Source organism: Lepeophtheirus salmonis, chromosome 8 (assembly GCF_016086655.4).
Source record: "Lepeophtheirus salmonis chromosome 8, UVic_Lsal_1.4, whole genome shotgun sequence".
Taxonomy (NCBI): domain Eukaryota; kingdom Metazoa; phylum Arthropoda; class Copepoda; order Siphonostomatoida; family Caligidae; genus Lepeophtheirus; species Lepeophtheirus salmonis.
This window is the reverse complement of record NC_052138.2, coordinates 9492106-9509522: the sequence shown is the minus strand read 5'-3', so window position 1 is coordinate 9509522 and position 17417 is coordinate 9492106. Positions and strand designations below refer to the sequence as shown.

General features: G+C 33.8%; 3 protein-coding genes across 3 annotated transcripts; all 3 read right to left on the bottom strand.

Annotated features, from left to right (window-relative positions):
* Window positions 1-1277: 1277 nt before the first annotated feature.
* On the bottom strand, window positions 1278-4215 carry LOC121123143 (probable ATP-dependent RNA helicase DHX35). The gene is given in 3 exon segments (XM_040718262.2): window positions 1278-3109; window positions 3112-3931; window positions 4007-4215. Coding segments are annotated over 3 exon segments (2022 nt in total). The 5' UTR covers window positions 4211-4215; the 3' UTR covers window positions 1278-2111.
* A 255-nt stretch (window positions 4216-4470) lies between these two features.
* LOC121123678 (pH-sensitive chloride channel 2) lies at window positions 4471-6181 on the bottom strand. The gene is made up of 2 exons (XM_040718804.2): window positions 5235-6181; window positions 4471-5168 (listed from the first exon to the last, which is right to left on the bottom strand). Exons 1-2 carry the CDS (start codon window positions 5724-5726, stop codon window positions 4500-4502), a joined length of 1161 nt encoding a protein of 386 aa, XP_040574738.1. The 5' UTR covers window positions 5727-6181; the 3' UTR covers window positions 4471-4499.
* Window positions 6182-9794: 3613 nt separating this feature from the next.
* LOC121122494 (uncharacterized) lies at window positions 9795-15837 on the bottom strand. The gene is made up of 3 exons (XM_040717506.2): window positions 13379-15837; window positions 10849-11193; window positions 9795-10787 (listed from the first exon to the last, which is right to left on the bottom strand). Exons 1-3 carry the CDS (start codon window positions 15312-15314, stop codon window positions 10441-10443), a joined length of 2628 nt encoding a protein of 875 aa, XP_040573440.1. The 5' UTR covers window positions 15315-15837; the 3' UTR covers window positions 9795-10440.
* Between the last annotated feature and the right edge of the window lie 1580 nt (window positions 15838-17417).

The window sequence follows — 17417 nt, the reverse complement described above, 5'->3', positions numbered from 1 at the left end:
TGTGAAGAATTTGTGTACATAGGTAGGTACTACTCCAGAGAGAAACTCTATAAATAGGCTTATGTATTTATATTTGTGCTTCTTTTTCCTTTGAGCTTCCCTTCCTTTCAAAAATGAATGAAGTAGTTCCATGTGTCTTATAGGTACTTTCATTAAATTCACTTTACACAACACTTCAAATATAAATTAGAAATGCAGACTTTTCGAGATTGATAAAATTATCGGTAATTTATTTGGAATTGTTGACATTTTAAAAAAATACATAATATGTCTTACGTCAACAAAAAAAAATTGGAACAAAAATCAAGAAAATGAAAAATTCCCAACTTATATTTTTACATAATTATTATCTACATAGGTACAGCCCAATATTTCATGAATGTATTTGGGCTACTGTATGCTTTGTATTCATTTTTTTAAATAACAGACATACCCAAGGAAAATGTTAACGATAGTGTAGAGTCCTCATTTACCGGGTGTAGGGGAAAAATCTTTACACTTCGGTCTGCAACATAAATCAAGGTTTTTTCAATGCGGTAAAATTGTTCTTTCAAATACTAAAAAAATGGAAAAAAAAAAAAATTTTGGACGCTGGTAAGAAACCAACAGAGGAGAACATGTTACCATGGGTCCAGACCAGCTACCCGGACAGTAGGATGGTTCGCCTGCAAACACGTCCAAAAAGGGTCAGAAGTGGTTGGAGGACAACTTGTCTTTCTATCCAAAGAAAATGTGCACCCTACTCACCCGATACAAACATTGGAATACACTTTTTTGGTGCATGTTGAGTCCAAGGCCTACATCGTCCGTCCCCCAAATATCAACAACCTCAAGGACACCGTCAACCAACACTGGGATGTCATGTCTGAGGACTACATCCGCAATGGGTGCAAGGGCTTCCGTGGCCGCCAGGAAGAGATCATTGCTGCCAAGGGGGCTATATCGATGATTAAGGTAGCCAATACATCATATTAGTTATTTTTATTTTATTGGCATACCCTATTAAAACTGGTTGCTGAAATATATCTTGATAAGGTTCTCCATTGAAAGTGTAATTATTCTTTCACTGCACCCGGTAATTCATAAAACTTAATTTGACTCCCACCATTTGACCTTTCAAATAGAGTCTATCAATTTCCAATTATTTCATTGGGAGCATTAATTTTTCATAATTGATGCGTAATTTACGGTTGCACTTCTAAAGGAATCATCATAATAAATTGTTGACAGAAGAAGATGATAATTAATTATTCATCGAATAACAGACATATATGATATTTGTAACTTCAAATGATTAATTATATTACTTACATAATAATATATAGGTACATAATAATACAGTAAAAAAGATGATAAAAGTAACTTTTATGCAGAATATTGCAAAAATATGGATTTTGAAATACACAATATGTGACTATGAAATATTTAATTAGGTATGAACAAAATTTATTAAAACTTGTCACATATATATATGTTTGTTATCTGAACAAATGATCTTTTTGGGCATCAGTTTCGTATTTCCAAGAGATTATTGAGGTCATGAAACTACTCTTAAAAATATACATACAATTGTTTGTTATAACAAAACGTTACTAAATAACATTACAGATGACGCAAACATACCCTACTGTTTCCGTCTACGTAAATACATTCGTACCTACACAAATTAATTATGTATCATTTTAAAAAGATGAAAATCATATTTGACATTTTTTTTAAATAATTTAGTATACTTGTATGTAGGATAATGCTCTTTAAAACTCAAAGAGCAAAAAGTCAGTGGATTCTCAAATATCAATAGAAATTCGATGCCCAGTTATTTTTATTTGTTTAAAGTAGTAAATATATTGTCTAGTTATTTATTCAGTAAAAGTTGGAATTACATATTAAGTAGATAAGTCCCACACCCAAAACTTCTTGATTGAGCATATGGACAACGTAGCTATATCATATTAACAAATGTAGACTTCAATTACATAGAATTGATGTATAAACATTTCTCAGATGCATATCAAAAATGTCCAAAACAACACATTGAAAAAAGTTATCTAGTCTGAATGTATGTTGCATAGTATGTATTACAATGAATGATTATTAATAATGAAGTATAATTAAGTTTGGTTGTTTGGGGGTAGTGTCGTTTTTTCGTAGTAATGAGGTGCTAGAGTCTCCAACAATCCTGGCTCAATAACCGTGATATCTTTCATGTAAGTCTTATTTGTTTCTGTCAACTCTGTAAAAACAACCCAACTGGGTTGTTTCACTGTATACAGGACGGAAGTTGGGTGAATGGACAACTCTATATTTCCTCGTACAGTGCGATAAGATCCAGATACATGAAGATATGCAGCGTTTGGAAACAATCCAGAGACAATACATTTTAATAGCGTTTGTGTATCTGTTGTTGACTTGATTGGGATCTTGTAGCGTTTAAGTGTTTTGATGAGACGATCGTAGAGCTCACTCGCTCGTCTAAGAACTTTGTATTTTAGAAAGTGACTTTGGCACCATCCCCGGGATTCATTTTCCTTTTTAAATGCGTTGAATACGTTAAGGAGGGTGAGCAAATCTCCCTCAGAGACCTCAAAGTTCCTTTTAGCAATCCGCCAGTCGTTGGCATTGCTTGATTTTTTGATAAATACTTCTTCTACTTGAAGCATTGCAACGATAGCACATATTTCTTGAGAGCAATCAAAATCCTCTGAGGTAAGCAACATTTTTGATAAATTAGGATGGATTGGAAATTCTGACATTCTTTCGCCTAGGGGAGATGTAAGAGATCCCTTCTCATCGATTGCTCCAAGAGCAAATAAAAGTTCTAAGCCGGATATCAAGTTCTTAGATGGAGGAGCAGATGGAAATTCAAATTTAACGATATTATCGATTCCAAGAGCCTTTAACTGAAGAACAGTAGATGCAAGGTCCGTTCTTTGCATTTCAGGGGGAGTGTTAATTCGAAGTTTCATAAAATCACTTTCTGTACAAAGACGATAACATTTCCCTGGCCTTGTTCTACCCGCTCGCCCGGATCTCTGCTCAGCAGAGGCTTGAGAGACTTCAGTAACAATAAGTGAATCAATGTTAGTTTCCGGATTATACCACTTTAGCTAACGAAACAGGAATCGATAACATAAACGATCCCTTCTATTGTGATACTGGTTTCAGCAATGTTTGTTGCAACAATTATTTTTCGAAGACCCCTTTGACTAGGTCTAAATACTTTCAATTGATCCATATATGGGAGTGACCCGTGCATTGGAAGGATAGACATGCTTAGACCATGCTTGGACTTTCCAATAGAAACTTCATACTCCTTCAAGAAACTTGTACATCTCTCCACTTCCTCCATCCCTGTTAAAAATATAAGAATGTCTCCAGGCGTTTCAATCGCATGAACCTTCACCGCCGTTTCAGCACATTCTTTAACATAGTCTGGACAAGGATTTGTCAAGTAAAATACATCCACAGAGTAGCTGGATCCTTCAACAGTCAAAATGGCAGAATTATCAAAGAAATCTCTAATAAATTCTGCATCCACTGTCGCAGAAGAAACGATCAATTTCAAGTCCTTCCTCTTGTTTAAAATTTTTTTAAGAAGTCCCATTAAAATGTCTACATGAACCGTTCTTTCGTGTGCTTCATCAACAATGAGAATGGAATAGTCACTCAACAGAGGATCCCCCATCATTTCTCGAATCAAAATCCCTTCTGTCATGTACTTGATTTTTGCATTCCTGGAGCGATCATCAAAGCGAACAGAATACCCAACAATCTCTGGTTTTCCGACCTCAGACGCAACACGATCAGCAAGAGTCGTAGCAGCCACTCGACGAGGCTCCGTGATTCCCACAATTCCTTCAACGGACTCATAGAGAAACTGAGGCAATTGAGTGGACTTTCCACTCCCCGTCTCGCCAACCACAACCAGAGTCTAAAAACAGTATAAATACACATACATTAATTAAGTGCTAGATCTATCAACTATAGAGGAGACTCATTCACTCACCTGATTCTGGGACAAGAGGTAATGAATGTGATCCCTATATTTGGAAATCGGAAGTTTGGCTCTTTGGGCTTGAATTGAAGTAGATGGAGTTGCGTTGTATATGAAGGATGTTTCCTTAAGTGGATCCAAGTCTGATCGGTCCACTTTCCATGAAGAGAATACATCCTCCTCATCTTGAGGACGTAGGAATCCTCTCGAATGCATTTAATGAGCGGCAGGATGATGTTTATGTAATTCACATTAAATTTAATGTAGCGGTTGTAATGTAAATAATAACAAAGGAAGAAGTTGAGTGACTTCATTTTGAAATTAATATTTCCGTCCATGTTTAATTTAATGGGTTAACCAAAATTAAATTTAAAATTAATATTAGTATATTATCATTTATCCGTAACTTTACATAAATCAAAGGATGAGTTTCTTTAATAATATTATAGAAATTTTATTTCGCATGAAAAAATCAAATTTAGATTAATATGGACAACTAGAAAGATCAACTTACCGACATCGACCAATAAAATGCATTAAAAAGTAAAAAAGCTACTAATAAAATAATAAACCCGATGAAATCCGCATAAGTGAGTATTATATTCAAAGCATTTTCCGTTGCACCAACAAGAGCATTTCTGGATTTCATCATGCAAACATTACTTTTCAATATCTTCAACTTTGTATCCAATTCTTCTTTTTTGACTACTCTTTGAAAAATCAAAATAATACTATATTCGATAACCGTTGCAGCAACAAATACGAGACAAACGAGGATCCAGACTTGTATTGAATTCATTTTAGAGCTGAGTGGCGAGGTAGCAGAGATGGTTATCGAAATGTTCACAAGAACAATAAATGTAGTGAATATAAGAGCTATTCTTGCGGGAATACTATCTGGTGGAATTACAAGGCTTATCCAACTCACAACGACAAATAGTCCGGATGGGAAAAAATAATTGATGACATAAGATTTGGGATTCCTTGATAATAATAGGATAAATCCAGTAACATCATGAAATTGAAAACTCGAATTAATTTCTGTCATTTGTTTTTTTAATTTTGGGAGTGGGGATAATTTCATGGAATACTCTGAAAACGTACTCCCATTCTTGAATCCATTTAAGTACTCCAAGTTAAAGGAAATGTGAGTATTTGGTATTTTCGATCCAATCTAAAATAAAATTGATATAAAACGTGGTACTTATAATAGAATATATCTCAATTATACGTGAATTACTTGAAAATAACACTCCTGGGAGTCAAAAGGAAATTTATCAAAGTTCATTGGACACGAAATCCTAGTATAAATTCGAGCTTCATGGCAAAGTTCCTCATTATTTAAAATCATGAGCATTTCATCTTTATAAAAAGCTCCAAACATGGGCTCAAACATATCCAAGTTATAAACAACTAATTGGGGAAACCATATTAGGCTTCTAAATTCATCAGTGTCCACTTTAATCCTCCCTTGGGAACTCACGTTAAAGCGGAGTCTAGAATCAGTCCATCGAATTCCAACTTTGATTTTTAATGTAATCATTTGCTTGTAGTCGTCAATGTCGAGGATTTCTGAAACATCAAAGCTGAGGCTCACAGAAGTAGTAGCACTGGGTGGAGGTTGTGACTTGTAGTAGTCCTTTGGAATAAATATTACATCACCTTTTGTTGATAATGTCGAGTATACTGATTTGGTTATACAACATATAATTAAGAGAAAGAAGGGCTTCATATTGTATGGAATGCTCACAATTGACTACCTTGTACAACTCGTAATATATCTATCAAATATTAATTACTCAACTCTCGTTTATATTTCCAGGCTGAATAATATCACAGTATTGATCTATATCACTTAATATATTTATAAGCAGGAGGCGGTTGGATAAATTATAAATTAATAATTATGGCTCTGATTAGGAAAATAACAATATATTAAGATCATTCGATTCTTCATTTATCAGACCATTCAGTATAGTATAGTAATTCATGGATAGAGACTCAACATAGATTTTTTTAATGAAAGTTCTTGTAAAAACATAACATGAATCGTGATAAGGTGCATTTCCTTCGTAAAATAAGTATTAATTAGTGTTTTGTTAAAAGTTGTTGCAGTAGAAAGGATGATCCAATACTTTTATGAACTTTTATGACTCTAGGATAGAGTAGATGTCCAGAAATAGAGGGTGTTCCCAAATATGACGAGTGTTGTGAAGTTGTTTAAAAACGCAGAAGACCATCACACTACTTCTTTCCATGTTTCCGATTCATGAGATTGGATGTAAGAAAATCCTGAGTGTCAAAACCTAAAATGGTCTTCAAAGAGCAAGGGCAATGCTCTACACTTTGGAGAAAGTAAATGAAAGGGTTGCGTCTAGAAATCGAAGTGTAGCCTTAAATGCCATGAGTACATAGTTTAGGAAATAATACGTTTCAATGTCAGCCCTACTATTTAATCGCATAATATAATATTCACATCTAGCTATCATCTATCCCACTTGTTCAAATCAAGTGTCATCAGTTGAACAAAAGCTCATTTTAGGTCATATTGACAGATTTGTTGGATGCTTTTAAAAATAAAAATCCTCTTAAATTATATAATCAAGATTTCAATAGAATAAACTAAAATGAAATAATAATAATTAAACTAATTGAAACAGATAAACTTAGAAATATTAAAAAGGTTTGCACAGCAAAAGGAGATTACACAATATACACGAATCATTTTTTTAAAGATATACGCAACGTTTTTAACTTCTGAACATGCAACCTTAGATATTTTCTTCATTCCCCCCCTGATATTTAAGGATTAAGAGTCCAATCACAACTACATATAAATTGTTCATCTGGTTATTTTTATTAAACAGTTTGTCTAAAGTTATCTTTTCGAATAGTTTAATTTTCGTGAAATCAAAGTCGTTTAATATTATTATATCTTGAGCCAAAGACTTTGTGAATAAAAAATACCTAAAGTGATTGAATAAATATTTAAAAAAGAATAATTATGAAAATATTTTTCCAGGCGTTCAACAATCAGGTGATTTTACTTTACATTGATTATTTTAAATTATGCGACTATTAACTGTCGACATCATAGGATTAAGTTTTTTTCTTTTTAACATTATACTAGAAAATGAAAAACAAGAATCTTTAATTGACTGTCAGTTAACTATTTAAAAAAATAACAGAAACAGTTTTTATTTTAGGACAAAAATGAGTCATTTTAAACTTTTTTTTCCTTGAACAAATGAATATCCAAACAAGAATACGAAGATTATGGTCAATTTTAGTAATGGACGATTCCAAAAAAAAAATTCTCATACCGATTCGGATGTGATTCTAGTAAAAATTAACGATTCCCATTCTTTAATATTTTAAATAATAGTTCAAAAAGTACTATTTTGCTATTAGGGACATCTGCAGGATTATATTTAATCTTGGTTTTTGGAATTTTTTTAAAAAAATTCATAGAATTAATTTTTTTTTCCAAAAAATTACAATAATTAAATTTTAAATATTAATTTTTTTCAAATACACGATTTGATATTTTTTTTCTTTTCAAAAACCACAATTTGCAAAAAATTAAATTTTTGAAAAATTTTTTAAAACCCATTACTATTTTAAAAAATAAATTTTTTAGGAAAAAATTTTAAAATTAAATTTCTGATATAAATTTTTTTGCACAAAAAAAAATCTAATATTATATTTTCTAGTGAAAAGCCAAAATTTCTTAAATAGAAAAGTAATTATTATTTAAATATCAGTAAAAAAATAGAATCGCAAATTATACATTATTTCCATTAATATATCAATATTTGCTACTGTTTGCTATTTGTTTATAATTAAAATACATTTCCTTTATTGTTGGCAACAAACAAATTGTAAGAATTTAATTTATTTATGAGATAATTATTTATAATAAACAGTCATTAGCAAAGGGTTTTGAACTAATACATTTAAATTTGTTGGTTAATTATTATTATTTTATATTGACCATGAACATGTCTTCTTCGGGTGACTTGTAAACCAGTGAGTTTCCCCTTTTTCATTAGATATAATTTAATATGAATATATTAAATCTTCGACTCTTGATCTTTTTTATTTTCATAATTTACTTTCTAAATATTTATTATGAAAAAAAAAAAAATTACAAGAAGTCACATTTGTCTCTAAGCAATCTACTTTACAACTTTATAAATTATTGCTACTGAATATATGTTTTATTTAGTTAAGATTAATTTGTCAATTTTCAACAATATTTTCCATTATCCAATTATTAACTTTCAGTTTTCGACAAATTCTCCTTTTTAAACATTTTAACGGAAAAAAGTTTACAAAAACTCTAATTCATTTTAAGTTATATGCTGGTACACATATAAAATAATTATTTTGGATTGTTTAGAAAAGCCATGCCAATTTATTTTCAATATTTGAAGATGTACATACTAAATGATTTCTGAACCAAACAAAACACTAACAAGTCCATCAATTATACCTTATACAAGGTAATTTTTCCATTTAGTCGTTATCTATTAATTTATTTTCAGTTCTTGGATTAATAAATTTCTATAATTTTTTCTTACTAAACCATCGTCAATAAGTTAATTATAACCAAAGTTGTTCATTTATAAAAGGACATCATAAATATATTTGATTTGAGTAATATTTTGAATACTTTTATCTAGAAGCAAAAGTTTTTATTTATTAAATAATACCCAAATAACAAGTGTATTAAGTATTATCTTACATTAATCATGAATATCCATTTATTCATAATTGGAGTAAATTTGATAAGTTCATTTGCAAATTTGTTTTTCTAATCACTTTTGGTAAGACAGACATTAAAATCACTCTATTTTTACTTTGATTACCAACAAATAGTTATATGGTAAATAATAGAAATAACTCGGAAATAACATCAGCTGAAGCTCCAGCACAAGAATTCTTTCGGCATTCATTTTGTCGACTTTGAAAAAGCAACCATTATTTCTAAATAATAACAATTAAAATTGATTATTAGAATAAAACACAACATATGACTTGTAAAAATTCCTGTCTAAACCTGATCTGTGAGTTTTAAGTGTTAACTTAAATATGATGCATTGGGTAGATCAAGTACAGTTCCTAAAAATTCTTAAAACAATTAATGTACATTGTATTTTGTTATCAGTTGTGGATGTTTCTTCTTCCTTTTCCCCAATCAGTCTTCTGAATGTTGATTGGTTGAATTAGAATTAGTTCTTGTTAAATCCTTCTCAAAAATGATTGAATAATATTTATATAATTTAGAGATATTGGCTAACGACTAACAATTGATTTTGGGGCATTTTCTGTTTCTTTTCGTATGAAAGGTTACGTAAATTGATAACTTTGGGGATTACTCCCTCTTTAAATATTTCAAGGAAGACTTCCTTCAGAATGGAGCTGAAAAGTTTGCAATTTGAAGAACTCAAATTGGAGTCCAAAGGGGTCTGGAAACTAATATTTTAAATTATTGATATAACAGGAGTGTTCACAGGATTATATATATACATATATTTTTTGGTTTTATGATCCACAGTTGCTCAGAAAAAATTACATTTTTCAGATTTTTTTTTTTTTTCAAATCTCCACCTTCAACAAAATAAGCACTTCTTCTCTTCAGAACATTCACGGCACTTATATAGCTCAGTATAAAATATTTGAGCCTCTCCATACTCTCAATACACACTTTATCACTTTAGTTTTGTTAAGGAAATTCGAGAATGAAACCGTACACTTTATTCTAAATTACTACTATTAGATGAAATACGACGTGCAATTTCTTCAGTCTTTGTTATATTATATGTATAGTATATAAAATATTTCTTTTGAGTATAACATGTTTAATTAACTATAAGAAAGAAATTGAGCAATAACATTGCTATTATTATAAGTTGTTGTAAAGAGGAATCACCATTGAATAGTATATTGCAATGTACTTCTCTACATGGGGACAAAATAGTAGGGAGAAGGGAACGACGTCCAACGATTATTAATAAATACTTGATAATGTGAGGGACTCAAATAATATACACAATAAATCAAAGAATTAACAAAAACTACATAAATACACTCGTATGTACAACATACGAGATATATATATATGTATTATAAATCTATGCAACATAAAGATTTCACAAACAAAAAGGAGAGACGAGTAGGAGAATATGTTTTGAATAATATATATGAGGAATCCTCCACTCTCAGGTCTACCAATGAATGAATGACTAAGGTTTAATGTGTGAACACAATAATGAACGTTCTAGAGTAAGTGGATAATCATTATTTATGAATCATCAACGTTGACGAGCAGCAGCATCCTTGATATAATAATGATCCTTTTTAGATTCTTCGACGAGATCCGCTTGACCCACGGTTGTGGATCCCAGCTTAAAGGTAACTCTTTTTGTAGTGGAACACCGTCGTCAGTTCTGTTTGACCTCCTCACGCATTTCGTTAATGGCAGAGCAAATTTTAAGAGCAGGACCGAGTTTAATACTCATGGCAGCCATGAGATGCTCTGTTTTTAGGAGCATGAGAGCCTGGCCATCAATTTCTTGGAGCATAAAGTCTTCCACGTACTCAGCACAGCCGTGGAGGCTCTTGACGAAATCACAGACTTGTTGAACAGACCATTTGAGGGGATTTCCGTTCTTTCCAAAAACGGAGTTTGAGGTAGATAGAGGTAGGGGTTTGATGATTGGATCATCTGTGAGTTTTCTGCGTTTTTCACTGGGTGGACCACTCCCATCTTTGATGTGGTGACTATTTCCTACAAAAACAAATCAATGATTAAGAATGATTCAAGATACAATAACTATATTTCAACATACCTTTACTACTCTGATTGTTCCCAGAGCCAGGGTTGCGTTGATTATCAATGTTTTGACGCGTACTACCGGACGGTCGACCAGGACCACGCTTTTTCTCGGCATGCGTGGTGGTTCCTGTAGTCACTGAGGAGTTGGTCGAGGAAGTACTTGATTTTGTAGATGTGGTGGTGGCGGTGGTGGTGGTCATAATAGGAGTACTACTGCTCCCAGAAGAGACACTCAGAGAAACAACGCATGTGCCAGTGGTAGCGGGGGAGCTAATACTGTTTGAAGAAGAGTTATGTTTGTGGGAGAAGGACTCTTCCGTCAAAGACTCCTTTTTGGGTACACCTCCGGGATTTTGAGCTGGAAGATATAAAAAAAAAGGAATATGTTAAAATTATTCAGTCTTTCTTTCCATTATCTATGTACATATATTTGTTTAGGAGAAAAACTTTTTTTTCTTCTGTGAAGGAAAACATCTGGAAATGGTTTGTGTTTGTATTAAGATTTGTAAGAGACTTTGTCCCCTCTTTTAATAGTAGCTAGTAAAAGGAATTTCATTAATGCAGGCAAGAAGGAGAGGAAAAGACTGAACTTATAGAGGAAGGAATGACGAAATGGAAGATCTTTTGATTTATTTATCTAAAGTACTTATTATTAAAAATAAATAAATAAGGGGTTTAATTCGATGATATTAACTTAGTCTTTCTCCCCCTCTATTTCTATCTATCCATCTAACATGAGTAGTTGTAGTACATTTTTCATCATCACTCCCCTTAGTTACTTTAAGTATGAAAAGGGAAAAGAAAAAGAGTTTTTGACAAACTTTCATTCCCATTATTATTATGTTATAATGTGACTATATATAAGGTGGGTCGATAAGAAACTTGCAACTCAGTCTGGTTGACGTTAGCAAACAACTTTTTTCATCACGTCACAACGGAGCAAAGTTCATTCTTATTGACTAGTTTTAAGTGTTAACTCATATTATTCCAGGAATTATGTCTTCTTCTAAAAGTACTAGGCGTACTTGTGCTGTGGTAACCAGTACAAATCCATCAGAAATTTATTATTTTTGTATATTTATTTGAAAATTTATGCTCTGACAGATTTTTCATTACAACTTTTAATTTTTTTTAAAAATAATTTTAGTATCGTAAGTGTCGGAGGGTAAAAATTTACACTAATAATATTGTCAGATGAGAAAATAAAATACTAAATTATGTATTCATACAATTTGTTTTATCGAATTAACTTCTAAATTCCCTCCTCTGTGACGTCATCAAAATAACCAGTAAACAAAAGCAAAGAAATCTCTTATCGACACACCTTATATATAGTCACCTCGTTAATATTATCAATGTCATGCCTCTTATTAGAAACAAATCCATCTTATCATGTCATTAATGTGTAAATAGAGAGAAGAATGTTTGTCATGGAACCATGACGACGACACTCCATATAAGCGTGATAAATAAATTTGAAACTCGCTCTCTCCCTCTCTATTTCTTCCTCTACATGAAGACCCACATTTTTATTTATATATTTTCTACATTGAACGTGTCTACGTAGACACACTCAGCCCCGTAGAGTCTACTCTATAATCCCTCAAGGCGCGTACATTCTACATATTGTAATATTTGAAAGGAACAACATATTAATAATTTTAAAAAAGTGGGAGGGAACTTATATGATCAAGATAAGAAGAGAATGCGCTATCCAATGAGAGAAGAGCATTATTTAAGTAAAATACAGAAAAAATATTAGGAGAGAAGAACAAAGCAGGAGGAGTTTATATGGTTGTACAGACTGCCAGATTATAGTAATTCTCCTCTCCTTCTCTCAATTACAGGCGCGCCTAAGGAGTGAGCGCGTACGCGTTACTTACCATACAATTATTCTGTAAAATCCAATGAGAAGATCCTTCCTCCTAACGTTTGATTTGATGCATCTGTCTGTACAACTGAGTTGAACATTAGCATTATCTTACATTTAATGAGAAGGATTTAGCACAAAATAAGCTCAGCTGCCGTTGTTCTACCTTTTCTCTCTCTCTCTCTCTTTTCCCCCCTTCAAATGTCATCATTATACTGACTCCCTTGTATTAATAATACTATTATCTATACCACCACCGGATGTTTCCTTCTTTCCATCAAATATATACATATAATTAAATATAAAAGGACTTCTTTCCCTCTATCGAATAATGAAAAGATATGTAATTTAACATTGAATAGGGCGAAAAAAGAAGTCTTTAAAAGAGACTTCTTTCTTCCTCTCCCTCTCTTTTTCAAATAGAAATATACAACATTTGTTGGTTCACTTTCCCTTTCTTGAAGAAGAGGGAGATACCACGCAACCTTGAGTACTTTGAACGAGTAAGTATCATTGGTTATATAGTATAATAAATACTGCTAGGGAAACAAAGCCCATGAACCCCCAAAACACCCCAACTTAGGAGAGGAGGGGGCGCAGCATAATGTTATTATCAATACAATCTGAACACACTGTTATTATGTATTAAAAGAATATTTCCTTCATGACCTACCTTTATCATCTCCGGCCTCCAGAGGAAAGGGTTGAGAGGACTCTTGGATAATATGACCATCAATGACATGCGTTAAAACATTGGGTTTGACAAAGGCTTTGGGAGTATCACGGCCGCCACTAGTTCCATTGTTGACGGATCCACTTTCAGTCACTCCATTGGTTGTTGATGAGTTTAAAGAAGAACTAACTGGAGGGGGAGTAGAGGTGGGAGGTTTAGCCTTGATGAGGCTGTTATTGTTCCCCGATAAAGTTTTGCTTTTGGAAGCGGTGGATGAAGTGGAAAGAACCTTGGTTGATGTTAAAGTACTGCTCGACGTGGATACAAGGACAGTAGCACTAGCTCCTGATGAGGGAGAAGGGGCTGAGGTAATGAGGGATGGATACTGACTGTGCAGTTGAGTTCGTGTAGTAGAAACTCCTCCAGAAGCCACCGTTAGCATGGGTTGAAGTGTCGGAGGTTGGCTATGGGAATTCACAGGAGGTTGGCTCTGAGAATTCACAGGAGGTTGTTGTTGAGATAAAATGGGTGGGCCCATGGATAGAGGACTTGGAGAGGAACTCATAATGGTTCCAGTTCCAGGAGGTGTAGCTCTCTGTTGAACTATAGAGGGCTTCAGAATGGAATTGGCTGTAGCTCCTCCTACTGATGAATTGACCTTTCCAGGCTGCTGACGTCCAGCACTAGAACCCATACCACCTCGAGGACTAAACTTATTCTTGCTCTTGGGGCTCGATTGTTGCTGTTGATTTACTTGAAGAGAGGCCTGTGAAACAGGGATCTGAGGAAGAGTGTAAGTGGGTCGAACATTCGTGGTGGGAAGAATGGTAGGGAGAGCACGAGAGATGGCAGTTTTACCGGGAGGTGCTCCAGACTGCGAAGACACGTTGTTAGAATTAGTCGTTACATGACGAATAGTTCCTGCAGTGTTGGTTGCACTCAGTGACATAGGCTGCAATGTTGGAGGTGCTAGACTAAGTTGTTGTCCAGCTTGTTGCTGTCCTTGCTGCTGATTGGTGGCACCAGGACTTTGGATATGGCTCTGTTGTGTAAGAGCACTGGGAGAGAACATGATTGGTTGCTGAGTCGTTTCATGAGACGTGGGAGCTCGCAGAATGATTTGTCCATTGGATGACAGGATGGCCTGTTGATGCTGAGGATTCATATAGGCAATTCCATTATGCATAATGAAGGACCCCTGATGAGCTTGTGCTGTAGTTGCCCCAGCAGTGTTTTGTTGCGTTAGACCGGATTGGCCCTGTTTAGAGGAATCATTCTTCGCCTCATTCGATGATAGAGAGGTGAATAGGCCGGGTTGAGATGCCGTCATGAGGGGAGAGGTATTAGCAAACATGAAAGTTGGCTGTCCCGGACTGTTACTCTGAACAAGTCCATTGTGAGTGAGAGTATAGCCCTGATGTTGACTGATTGGAACAAGTGTAGCAGACTGTTTATTCCCCTGAGTGGTCGTAAGAAGTCCTTTGGCAGAGCCTCCCTGATGATTAGACTGTTGTTGCTGATGTTGTGCCGCCTGCTGCTGTTGAACTTGTTGTTGTTGTACTGCTTGCTGCTGCGTTTGCTGAGCCTGTTGCATTCCGGGCGCAGCTGTGAGAAAGATTTGATGCTGCCCATAGGCTGAGGCAGGGAAGTTGGAGGGAGAAATGACGAGTTGTCCTTGTTGATTATAAGTCGCATATTGAGGAATGTATTGTGTGGTTGCAGATGCAGCATTTTGAGCGGCTCCTGAGGTCCCATAAGGAGGAGAGGAAATCACTTGGAATTGTCCTTGATGAGTGGACATGATCCCTTGATGTCCCTGTCCAAGAGTTGTCTGTTGTGGGGCGGGGGCGATCGTAGGAAAACCTGTTTGTTGAGAATATGTGATCTGAGAGGCAGAACCTTCGCCAGCTTTTACACTATTTCCACTCATTTTCATGTTGAATTTCTTATTTATTGACTTGTAGAAACGCACAATATATATCAAAGCACTAAATAATCATAATAAAGGGCAAAGGTTGCGTGAGCCACGTTCAAGTAATGGAATAGACTCTTCGCAGTTAAAGAGAATTCCCTTTTTTTTAAGGAAAAAATAGTTAGACTAAGAAATGATAAGCTCCATATTTTCTTCTTTCACCAAAAAACAAATGATCTCTTTTTTAAAATAACTGAGATACATTTACACTCATATGTAACACTGGCTCTATGTTCACGCGTAGGGAGAAAGAACCCAACTGAATCAGTCGACAAAAAAAGAAGGGGGAGAAATAAAGAGAAGGAGAGAGAACATATTTATATACATATATGAAGAAGAAGAGAAAAAATAAGGGAATGTAAAACTGGTCGCCTTGGAAAGCCAGATTATTTTTTCATACTACAAACACAACATGCGCGCACTCACGCAGCCAGTAATTCCCCTAGGAAGGAATAAGGAGAACGAGAGGTAAGGAGAGTGAGAGTATAATAAAAATGATCAAAATAAGAAATATTTCCAAGAGAAGACGCTAAGCGCGCTCTTTATTAATTTATGAACATGAACGCAATCTCACGACGAAGGGTAACTCCTCCTCCTTCTCTTTCTTCTTCTTCCAACTCACCATGCTAAACCGGTTTTACACTCGTTGTTCTTTTTAGTAAAAGAACACAAAAAATAATATATACATATAGAGGAAAAAAGAGAAAAAAAAGATTGGACATGTTGAAAAATATTAGCTCTTGCTGTAAAAAAGATATGTTATGTTGAGGGGGGGATATCCAGGAAGAACGTGTAAAATAACGAATTAAAACGAAGCGTATACATTTTTTCCTTTAGAAAAAGAAAGAGAAAAAACCGTATGATAAGAGAATAATTTATTAAATAAATAAATAAAGAAAGAAAGAGAGAGAGGGAGAATTATCGAAACGTGTACTTGTGAGTTTTGAATAACAATTTATTTGTAGCATAAATAATTTCACGAATAAAAATTTGATTTATTCAATTAATATGTTCTTTTTAATTCTTATATGGACTCGATGTTGTCTCGCAATCTCTCAAATGTGAAATAAATAATTATGGGGTTCGCATGTAGTTTTATCATGTATCTTTGACTTTTTATTGTTATTATTTTCCATTTCTTTCTTTCTATTTTTATTTTAAAGACGGGAAAAAGAAAAAGTTAATAGCTCTAAATTTATAAAACTGTATAATTCTTTTAAAATAAGACAGGGATTCCTGAATATTGAAGTAAATGGATATCCCCCCCCTCTCAAAAACTGAATCTATGAAAGCTACTTAAAAATGTCTTAAAATAATTTCCATTGAGTTTAGAAGCTTGAAAGACCTAAAAATCATCTCACTGCATCTTATTTTGGTGCTTTGATAGATCAATTTGATTTTCCGTTCACATCTTCTACAACATGGGTTATGTCCATTAAAGTCTTAGGGCTAGGTTTGATAATCTTAGATCGGTGTGAGACCCTTATAATTTTTGTAAAATCCATGTAATTCAGCCTGAAACGTCTCGTGGTAAAATTTGGTCGTCATAAAAAATCTGTCTTGTTTAAGTCCAACAAAAAACCAATAGGTTTTATTGAAATTATTTCGGTCTGCAATTTCAGAGCACTCTAAAAAAAATCTCTAAAGAAGGAACTGCGGAAAAATTTGGTCTTAAACTGAGTCTCAACACTAATGGCTATCCCAAACACAGCCCCCATACATACAAGTATGTTGTTCCTTTAAGTTGACAAATTTGATTATACTTTCAACTTTAAATCCCTGGAGTGAGTTAAGCCATTATTTGTTGGATTTGATGAACCTAAGCGTGAGTCTATTAATTCACACGAGGGAATTGGAATTTAAAGTTCGTCTCGACGCTGTGTATTGTCATTGAAAAGTGTTCAATGATTTTGAATCTTCTGTTGTACATTTCATCATTATCACAAATACCATTCAATTAAAGTATGTATATACGTCCGTTTGCGAATTAATAGGATCGTTCAGTAAAACCTCACGCACACAAATAGTTTGTCAATCGTTTTAATTTAGGGTTTATTAAGATATATA

Coding starts and splice junctions, on each gene's coding strand:
- LOC121123678 (XM_040718804.2), bottom strand. CDS start 5,726: ATGAAGCCCTTCTTTCTCTTAATTATATGTTGTATAACCAAATCAGTA. Junction 5,169..5,234: donor CCCAGGAGTGTTATTTTCAA/GTAATTCACGTA, acceptor ATTTTATTTTAG/ATTGGATCGAAAATACCAAA.
- LOC121122494 (XM_040717506.2), bottom strand. CDS start 15,314: ATGAAAATGAGTGGAAATAGTGTAAAAGCTGGCGAAGGTTCTGCCTCT. Junction 11,194..13,378: donor GGAGGCCGGAGATGATAAAG/GTAGGTCATGAA, acceptor TATATCTTCCAG/CTCAAAATCCCGGAGGTGTA. Junction 10,788..10,848: donor GAACAATCAGAGTAGTAAAG/GTATGTTGAAAT, acceptor TTGTTTTTGTAG/GAAATAGTCACCACATCAAA.